The sequence below is a fragment of the Salmo trutta genome, unplaced genomic scaffold (assembly GCF_901001165.1).
Source record: "Salmo trutta unplaced genomic scaffold, fSalTru1.1, whole genome shotgun sequence".
NCBI lineage: Eukaryota > Metazoa > Chordata > Actinopteri > Salmoniformes > Salmonidae > Salmo > Salmo trutta.
Genome location: NW_021823154.1, coordinates 2856521 through 2867869, shown reverse-complemented (window position 1 = coordinate 2867869; position 11349 = coordinate 2856521). Strand labels below are relative to the sequence as shown.

Genomic DNA, 11349 nt, shown 5'->3' with positions numbered 1-11349 from the left:
AGACAACGCTGGGGCAATTGTGCACCGCCCCATGGGTCTCCTGGTCAGCTGCGACAGAGCCAGGACTCAATCCCAGAATCCCTAGCGGCACAGCCTTAGACCACTGAGACAGGGCCTGGACTCAATCCCAGAATCCCTAGCGGCACAGCCTTAGACCACTGAGACAGAGCCTGGACTCAATCCCAGAATCCCTAGCGGCACAGCCTTAGACCACTGCCCCACTCGGGAGGCCCCCTTTATATATTTGTGTTCAGTATTATTTAACAGCCAGGAAAAGATAGCCTATAAGGCTAATGTCTACTTTATATCTATTGAATTCTCTTTCCTCCCTTTGTGTCGGTAGGAGATTAACTAAATGTAGCCTGTCTACAGGACTTTGGCACAATGGCCTCGTCCCAATTATCTCTCCAAGTGAGCATTTGTTCACTTGCCTTCATAGATTTGAAAGGGAATGACTAGTATATGGAACATCTCTTTAGCCCATGTCTCCACAACACCAATTCAATGCTTTTAGACATGTGGGCAGTAGGCCTAGTAAATGAGTGTACACTTCAGGAGGTAGGAAAGATCATTTGTGGGCAGTAGGCCTAATGATTGAGTGCACACTTCAGGAGGAAGGAGAGATAACTGGGATATAGCACATAGACTTGAATAACATCTCTCTCTCTAAATCCGAAAGCCTGGACTTTTTCTCATCTATCTACTCTCTTGTTTTTCATTCTCCGTCAATAGTTTCATTTCTACCCCTGTAGGTGAAAGGTGGCCTGGCATTCCTTTAATGTACGGTGGCGCCCTCTTGTGGTTGAAATAACTCATGACATCTCCCATCAACACAGTGTAAAAGCCTGGCGGTTAATTTCGTGTACTGTGGCGCCATCTAGCGGCCAGCAGTGGTAATGACACCCTAAATCATGAAAATATCAAGACCAGTGGATTCTTCATCCCTTTATACATGTTAAATCCAATCTGAAATGATAATCATCCGACGGACAAACCATGTAATAGTGATTTATGAAGAGGGTTGTGATTCTGGTAGGCTAAACACCGACACAGCTGACTTTAACTCTCCTGATGACTTGTTTTATATAGTATACAAACATCTCTGTCAGGGCCGATGGACCCTGGTCAACATCTCTGTCAGGACCTACAGACCCTGGTCAACATTAGTGAAGGAAATAGATAGGGGACATAGAAAGTTTGAGCAAGAGAGAGGAGAGTATGGGAGGGGGGAGGGGGAGAGGAGAGGAGGAGCAGACTAGGAAAGGGGGAGAGGAGAAGAGAGTAGGGGAGAGGAGAGGAGAGGAGGGGAGGGGGAGGGGAGGGGAGGGGAGAGGAGAGTAGGGGGGAGAGGAGAGGAGGAAAGTAAGGGGGAGGGGAGAGGAGAGTAGGGGGGAGAAGAGAGGAGAGTAGGGGAGAGAGGAGAGGAGGAGGGGAGGGGGAAAGGAGGGGGAGGGGAGAGGAGGGGAGGAGGAGAGGAGAGTAGGGGGAGAGGAGAGGGGGAGAGAGAGAGGAGGAGGAGAGAAGGGGGGAGGGGAGTATCTTTAGACATGCTGAGTCTTGAAGGCAGTAAGTCATCACAAGCTGCCTGTGTGTTTAGAATTTGCCCCCAATCCTTAAAAATGACAAATGACCACCACTAAGAGGCAAAGAGGAGTGTGTGTGTGTGTGTGTGTGTGTGTGTGTGTGTGTGTGTGTGTGTGTGTGTGTGTGTGTGTGTGTGTGTGTGTGTGTGTGTGTGTGTGTGTGTGTGTCCCCCAACCTGTCAGATCCTCAAGTCCACTTGCTGTAACAGAAAGACATTGAAACAGAAGAGTTAATAGAACACTGAGGAAGACAGAACTCAGAGGAGGAATGTTGTGATCAGAACGTCTTAATGAAACATTCTAAATAGAACACTGAGGAAGACAGAACTCAGAGGAGGAATGTTGTGATCAGAACGTCTTAATGAAACATTATAAATAGAACACTGAGGAAGACAGAACTCAGAGGGGGAATGTTGTGATCAGAACGTCTTAATGAAACATTCTAAATAGAACACTGAGGAAGGCAGAACTCAGAGGAGGAATGTTGTGATCAGAACGTCTTAATGAAACATTATAAATAGAACACTGAGGAAGGCAGAACTCAGAGGGGGAATGTTGTGATCAGAACGTCTTAATGAAACATTCTAAATAGAACACTGAGGAAGACAGAACTCAGAGGGGGAATGTTGTGATCAGAACGTCTTAATGAAACATTCTAAATAGAACACTGAGGAAGACAGAACTCAGAGGAGGAATGTTGTGATCAGAACGTCTTAATGAAACATTCTAAATAGAACACTGAGGAAGACAGAACTCAGAGGAGGAATGTTGTGATCAGAACGTCTTAATGAAACATTCTAAATAGAACACTGAGGAAGACAGAACTCAGAGGAGGAATGTTGTGATCAGAACGTCTTAATGAAACATTCTAAATAGAACACTGAGGAAGACAGAACTCAGAGGAGGAATGTTGTGATCAGAACGTCTTAATGAAACATTCTAAATAGAACACTGAGGAAGACAGAACTCAGAGGAGGAATGTTGTGATCAGAACGTCTTAATGAAACATTCTAAATAGAACACTGAGGAAGACAGAACTCAGAGGAGGAATGTTGTGATCAGAACGTCTTAATGAAACATTCTAAATAGAACACTGAGGAAGACAGAACTCAGAGGAGGAATGTTGTGATCAGAACGTCTTAATGAAACATTCTAAATAGAACACTGAGGAAGGCAGAACTCAGAGGAGGAATGTTGTGATCAGAACGTCTTAATGAAAAATTCTAAATAGAACACTGAGGAAGGCAGAACTCAGAGGAGGAATGTTGTGATCAGAACGTCTTAATGAAACATTCTAAATAGAACACTGAGGAAGGCAGAACTCAGAGGAGGAATGTTGTGATCAGAACGTCTTAATGAAACATTCTAAATAGAACACTGAGGAAGGCAGAACTCAGAGGAGGAATGTTGTGATCAGAACGTCTTAATGAAACATTCTAAATAGAACACTGAGGAAGGCAGAACTCAGAGGAGGAATGTTGTGATCAGAACGTCTTAATGAAACATTCTAAATAGAACACTGAGGAAGGCAGAACTCAGAGGAGGAATGTTGTGATCAGAACGTCTTAATGAAACATTCTAAATAGAACACTGAGGAAGACAGAACTCAGAGGAGGAATGTTGTGATCAGAACGTCTTAATGAAACATTCTAAATAGAACACCCAATATGTTAATGTGGGCCCAGAGTCTTGATCAGATTCCTGTCCATAGTGGAGGTAGGTGTTCCCCTGGTGGACGGGGTACCTGTCCTATCTACACAGGAAGACATATCAGAACATAGGCCTTCTGGTAACACGAGGGGAACGTTGGAGGTGCTCCGGCCAGAGCTAAATGTGATGGGGGACAGAAACCAAAAAATATTGAGAACCAATTCATGCCTCTGCTTGTAGGAGACATTCCACACACCCACTCTCTTTATAGCACACTACTTTTGACTATATAGGGAATAGGGTGCACTATATAGGGAATAAGGTGCACTATATAGGGAATAGGGTGTACTATATAGGGAATAGGGTGCACTATATAGGGAATAGGGTGCACTATATAGGGAATAGGGTGCACTATATAGGGAATAGGGTGCACTATATAGGGAACAGGGTGCACTATATAGGGAATAGGGTGCACTATATAGGGAATAGGGTGCACTATATAGGGAACAGGGTGCACTATATAGGGAATAGGGTGCACTATATAGGGAATAGGGTGCACTATATAGGGAACAGGGTGCACTATATAGGGAACAGGGTGCACTATATAGGGAATAGGGTGCACTATATAGGGAATAGGGTGCACTATATAGGGAATAGGGTGCACTATATAGGGAATAGGGTGCACTATATAGGGAACAGGGTGCACTATATAGGGAACAGGGTGCACTATATAGGGAACAGGGTGCACTATATAGGGAACAGGGTCCACTATATAGGGAACAGGGTCCACTATATAGGGAACAGGGTGCACTATATAGGGAACAGGGTGCACTATATAGGGAACAGGGTGCACTATATAGGGAACAGGGTCCACTATATAGGGAACAGGGTGCACTATATAGGGAATAGGGTCCACTATATAGGGAATAGGGTGCACTATATAGGGAATAGGGTGCACTATATAGGGAATAGGGTGCACTATATAGGGAACAGGGTGCACTATATAGGGAATAGGGTGCACTATATAGGGAATAGGGTGCACTATATAGGGAATAGGGTGCACTATATAGGGAATAGGGTGCACTATATAGGGAATAGGGTGCCATTTGGGATGCAACCTACAAAGAAGGCCTCCTGCTCTATGGGCTTTGGTCAAATGTAGTGCACAAAATAAGGGAATAGTGTGCCATTTCAGTCTTTATCCTGTCCAGTCTTCTAGATGTTGCGTAGCAGCCAGGTGGGAGCAGAGACCCCTGCCTGAGTAAAGTAGGTCCACCACCAGGGCTTCTCCTGCCACTCTCCTGCCATCCCCGGATCTCTGGGTTCTCTCGGTTCTCCCGGCTCGGATCGGCCGTAGCTCTGGAACTGGTTGTAAGGGTCGAAGCGCTCGTAAGTGTCCAGGGAGGAGCTGAGGAACAGGTGGTAGTCTGGTCGTACTGGCTGTACAGGGACCTGGAGGAGAGGAGAGAAATACCTATCTTTAATGAGAGGTACGGGAGGAGGGAGGAGAGGGAGAGGGGGGGAGGGAGGAGAGGGAGAGGGAGAGGGAGGAGGGAGGAGGAGGGAGGAGAGGGTGAGGGAGGAGAGGGAGGAGAGGGAGAGGGAGGAGATGGGGAGGAGAGGGAGAGGGGAAGAGGGGTGAGGGAGGAGAGGGAGGAGAGGGAGAGGGAGAGGGAGGAGAGGGAGAGGGGAAGAGGGAGGAGAGGGGAAGAGGGAGGAGCGGGAGAGGGGAGGAGAGGGAGAGGGGAAGAGGGAGGAGAGGGAGAGGGAGAGGGGTGAGGGAGGAGAGGGGAGGAGGGAGGAGAGTGAGGAGAGGGAGAGGAGAGGAGAGGGGAGGGGAGGAGGGAGGAGAGGGAGGAGAGGGAGAGGGGAGGAGGGAGGAGATAGGAACTGGAGAACAACAGGTGGTAGTCTGGTTCTACTGTTCTCAGATTTGGAGGACGAGGAGGAGGAGGAGGGGGAGAAAGATGAGGACGAGGAGGACGAGGATGGATGAGAGGGGAGAGGGAGAAGAGAAGAGGAAGAATATGATGATGATGATGATGATGGGTGGAGCTGACAGACGTTCAGGGAGGAGCTGGGGAAGAACAGGTCAGGTTCTACTGCTCTACTCCGACCGGGAGGGAGAGAGGGAGGAGCTGGGGAATAACAGGTCAGGTTCTACTGCTCTACTCCGACCGGGAGGGAGAGAGGGAGGAGCTGGGGAATAACAGGTCAGGTTCTACTGCTCTATGATGATGATGATTAGGGGGAGGAGACAGCAGGGTGAGGAGAAGGAGGAGAAGATAGGAAGAGGAAGGCAGAAACAGGAAGAGGAAGGCAGAAACAGGAAGAGGAAGGCAGAAACAGGAAGAGGAAGGCAGAAACAGGAAGAGGAAGGCAGAAACAGGATAACGGAAACAGAAAAAGTGGAATACAGAAAGAAGAAGAGAAATGTGAAAACAAATAAAACACCTCAGATATCATGACACTGATATCAACACCTCAGATATCATGACACTGATATCAACACCTCAGATATCATGACACTGATATCAACACCTCAGATATCATGACACTGATATCAACACCTCAGATATCATGACACTGATATCAACAACTCAGATATCATGACACTGATATCAACACCTCAGATATCATGACACTGATATCAACACCTCAGATATCATGACACTGATATCAACACCTCAGATATCATGACACTGATATCAACACCTCAGATATCATGACACTGATATCAACACCTCAGATATCATGACACTGACATTAACACCCCAGATATCATGACACTGACATCAACACCTCAGATATCATGACACTGATATAAACACCTCAGATATCATGACACTGATATAAACACCTCAGATATCATGACACTGATATCAACACCTCAGATATCATGACACTGATATAAACACCTCAGATATCAACATCTCAGATATCATGACACTGATATCAACATCTCAGATATCATGACACTGATATCAACACCTCAGATATCAACACCTCAGATATCACGACACTGATATAAATACCTCAGATATCAACACCTCAGATATCAACACCTCAGATATCATGACACTGATATAAACACCTCAGATATCAACATCGCAGATATCATGACACTGATATCAACATCTCAGATATCAACACCTCAGATATCATGACACTGACATCAACACCTCAGATATCAACACCTCAGATATCACGACACTGATATCAACACCTCAGATATCAACATCTCAGATATCATGACACTGATATAAACACCTCAGATATCAACATCACAGATATCATGACACGGATATCAACATCTCAGATATCATGACACTGATATGAACATCTCAGATATCATGACACTGATATCAACACCTCAGATATCATGACACTGATATAAACACCTCAGATATCATGACACTGATATAAACACCTCAGATATCAACATCTCAGATATCATGACACTGATATCAACATCGCAGATATCAACACCTCAGATATCACGACACTGACATCAACACCTCAGATATCAACACCTCAGATATCATGACACTGACATCAACACCTCAGATATCATGACACTGATATAAACACCTCAGATATCATGACACTGATATCAACACCTCAGATATCATGACACTGATATAAACACCTCAGATATCATGACACTGATATAAACACCTCAGATATCAACATCTCAGATATCATGACACTGACATCAACACCTCAGATATCATGACACTGATATAAACACCTCAGATATCATGACACTGATATAAACACCTCAGATATCATGACACTGATATCAACACCTCAGATATCATGACACTGATATAAACACCTCAGATATCAACATCTCAGATATCATGACACTGATATCAACATCTCAGATATCATGACACTGATATCAACACCTCAGATATCAACACCTCAGATATCACGACACTGATATAAATACCTCAGATATCAACACCTCAGATATCAACACCTCAGATATCATGACACTGATATAAACACCTCAGATATCAACATCTCAGATATCATGACACTGATATAAACACCTCAGATATCAACATCACAGATATCATGACACTGATATGAACATCTCAGATATCATGACACTGATATCAACACCTCAGATATCAACACCTCAGATATCATGACACTGACATCAACACCTCAGATATCATGACACTGATATCAACACCTCAGATATCATGACACTGATATCAACACCTCAGATATCATGACACTGACATCAACACCTCAGATATCATGACACTGATATAAACACCTCAGATATCAACATCACAGATATCCTGACACTGATATCAACACCTCAGATATCATGACACTGATATAAACACCTCAGATATCAACATCACAGATATCATGACACTGATATCAACATCTCAGATATCATGACACTGATATCAACATCTCAGATATCATGACACTGACATCAACACCTCAGATATCATGACACTGATATAAACACCTCAGATATCAACATCGCAGATATCATGACACTGATATCAACATCTCAGATATCATGACACTGACATCAACACCTCAGATATCATGACACTGACATCAACATTATATTTCTCAAACTCTGATCCTGGCACAGAAACATCACAGATCACAGATAAACCTCTAACTTTACAGGTACCTTTTTGAGCAGGAAGTCGACCCGCCCAGCTTTTTCCAGCTGAGCAGGCAGGTAAATTCTCTTGCTGACCTTGGAGTAACCTTTAGCTGATGCTGTTATGATGTGTGTTCCTGAGTTCATTAACCTCCAGTAATCACCATCCTCCGCTATAGAGAGAGGCAGGGAGAGGGAGAGGGATGGAGAGATGGAGGGAGGGAGGAAGGAGACAGGGAGGGAGGGAGAGAGAGAGGCAGGGAGAGCGAGAGGGATGGAGAGATGGAGGGAGGGAGGAAGGAGACAGGAAGGGAGGGAGAGAGAGAGAGAGAGAGAGATATCAAATACAAATCTTAGCATCAGCTATTAAAGACTACCAGAACCCACTGGATTCTCCAATTACATTAAATGAACTACAGTACAAAATACCAACCCTCCAACCAAAAAGGCCTGTGGTGTTGATGGTATCCACAATGAAATGATAAAATATACAGACAAGAAAAATGGGCTATATTTAAACTCTTTAACATCATCCATAGCTCTGGCATCTTCCACAATATTTGGAACCAAGGACTGATCACCCCAATCCACAAAAGTGGAGACAAATTTGACCCCAATAACTACCGTGGGATATGCGTCAACAGCAGCCTTGGGAAAATCCTCTGCATTATCATTAACAGCAGACTCGTACATTTCCTCAGTGAAAACAATGTACTGAGCAAATGCAACAAGGGCAACCAGTGAAGAACAAACACCATTGTAAATACAACCCATATTTATGTTTATTTATTTTCCCTTTTGTACTTTAACTATTTGCACATCGCTACAACACTGTATATAGACATAACATGACATTTGTAATGTCTTTATTCTTTTGGAACTTCTGTGAAAGTAATTTTTATTGTTTATTTCACTTTTGTTTATTATCTATTTCATTTGCTTTGGCAATGTTAACAAATGGTTCCCATGGCAATAAAGCCGTTGAATTGAATTGAGAGAGAGAGAGAGAGCGCGAGAGGGAGGGAGTTAGGAGGGAGGGAGAGAGAGAGAGAGGGATGAAGAGGGGGAGGGAGGGGAAGGGAAGGAGACAGGGAAGGAAACAGGGCAGGAGGGAGACAGGAAAGGAGACAGTGAAGGAAGGAGACAGTGTTACGTACGTCGATGGAAGGATCGGACCAAGGTGCGTACATTTTACATTTTTAAATGAACACCGAAAACAAAACAAATACAAATTAAAACGTAACGTTCAGCCAACATCTCTACATTTCCACCATAGAATGTAAACCACTTGGAGTGTCTGTAAAAGCTCTGTTATGAAACCAGTTATGATCTATGTCCCAAATGGCTCCTTTCTCCCTCCATAGAGCTCTAACAGAGGGCCCTGCTCAGAAGTAGCCATTTGGGCTCCTTTCTCCCTCCATAGAGCTCTAACAGAGGGCCCTGCTCAGAAGTAGCCATTTGGGCTCCTCATTCCCTCCATAGAGCTCTAACAGAGGGCCCTGCTCAGAAGTAGCCATTTGGGCTCCTCATTCCCTCCATAGAGCTCTAACAGAGGGCCCTGCTCAGAAGTAGCCATTTGGGCTCCTTTCTCCCTCCATAGAGCTCTAACAGAGGGCCCTGTTCAGAAGTAGCCATTTGGGCTCCTCATTCCCTCCATAGAGCTCTAACAGAGGGCCCTGCTCAGAAGTAGCCATTTGGGCTCCTTTCTCCCTCCATAGAGCTCTAACAGAGGGCCCTGCTCAGAAGTAGCCATTTGGGCTCCTCATTGCCTCCATAGAGCTCTAACAGAGGGCCCTGTTCAGAAGTAGCCATTTGGGCTCCTCATTGCCTCCATAGAGCTCTAACAGAGGGCCCTGCTCAGAAGTAGCCATTTGGGCTCCTTTCTCCCTCCATAGAGCTCTAACAGAGGGCCCTGTTCAGAAGTAGCCATTTGGGCTCCTCATTGCCTCCATAGAGCTCTAACAGAGGGCCCTGTTCAGAAGTAGCCATTTGGGCTCCTCATTGCCTCCATAGAGCTCTAACAGAGGGCCCTGTTCAGAAGTAGCCATTTGGGCTCCTCATTCCCTCCATAGAGCTCTAACAGAGGGCCCTGCTCAGAAGTAGCCATTTGGGCTCCTTTCTCCCTCCATAGAGCTCTAACAGAGGGCCCTGCTCAGAAGTAGCCATTTGGGCTCCTCATTCCCTCCATAGAGCTCTAACAGAGGGCCCTGTTCAGAAGTAGCCATTTGGGTTGCAGACATTATCCGGAACTATGGCTATCAGTTATTACGGTGGTTACCTGTGGTGACATCTTTACGAATTCCCCTGACAGATATGGACGCTCCCTTTATTCCATAGCCCTCCTCATCCTTCACCACTCCCTTAATACCTCTGTGGACCTGGAGAAGAGAAGGAGAATAACACCAGGGAATAACACCAGGGAACAACACCAGGGAATAACACCAGGGAATAACACCAGGGAATAACACCAGGGAATAACACCAGGGAATAACACCAGGGAACAACACCAGGGAATAACACCAGGGAATAACACCAGGGAATAACACCAGGGAATAACACCAGGGAATAACACCAGGGAACAACACCAGGGAATAACACCAGGGAATAACACCAGGGAATAACACCAGGGAACAACACCAGGGAATAACACCAGGGAATAACACCAGGGAATAACACCAGGGAATAACACCAGGGAATAACACCAGGGAATAACACCAGGGAACAACACCAGGGAACAACACCAGGGAATAACACCAGGGAATAACACCAGGGAATAACACCAGGGAATAACACCAGGGAATAACACCAGGGAACAACACCAGGGAACAACACCAGGGAATAACACCAGGGAATAACACCAGGGAATAACACCAGGGAATAACACCAGGGAATAACACCAGGGAATAACACCAGGGAATAACACCAGGGAATAACACCAGGGAATAACACCAGGGAACAACACCAGGGAATAACACCAGGGAACAACACCAGGGAACAACACCAGGGAATAACACCAGGGAATAACACCAGGGAATAACACCAGGGAATAACACCAGGGAATAACACCAGGGAACATCAGGCTTGGGAAATAACATAGGGTTATTTTAACAACACTCCCTGGTTTTCCAGGAATCTCCAGGATTCCTGGATTTACTGCTTATTCCCCCCTAATTCCAGGATTCTCCCAACCAGGATTACTGGAAATACAGGAAATTTTGGGGAAGTTTCCGTAATTTGCAACCCTATCAGCGAATGTCAGGGAATGCTAAGGTCAGTGGAGGCCGGTGGGCGGGAGAAATATATAGTAGGCTGGCAGCTTAAAACTTATTTGGGATCGGTGTCCCTTCCACGGGCCGGTTGAGCTAACGTAGGCTAATGCGATTAGCATGTGGTTGTAAGTAAACAAGAACATTTCCCAGGACATAGACATATCTGATATTGGCAGAAAGCTTAAAAAATTTTGTTAATCTAACT

The 11349-nt window shown here is 45.2% G+C and overlaps 1 protein-coding gene across 2 annotated transcripts in view; it reads right to left on the bottom strand.

Annotated features, from left to right (window-relative positions):
* Positions 1-4249: 4249 nt before the first annotated feature.
* Positions 4250-11349, bottom strand: part of LOC115189480 (carboxypeptidase Z) — a 34002-nt gene continuing 26902 nt past the window's right edge. For both annotated transcript variants that reach the window (XM_029748096.1, XM_029748097.1), the window contains exons 14-16: positions 10154-10253; positions 7903-8048; positions 4250-4685 (exon numbers count right to left, since the gene is read on the bottom strand). In XM_029748096.1, coding sequence (XP_029603956.1) covers positions 4449-4685; positions 7903-8048; positions 10154-10253 — 483 coding nt within the window. In that variant the 3' untranslated portion in view covers positions 4250-4448. The remainder of the gene's footprint in view (positions 4686-7902; positions 8049-10153; positions 10254-11349) is intronic.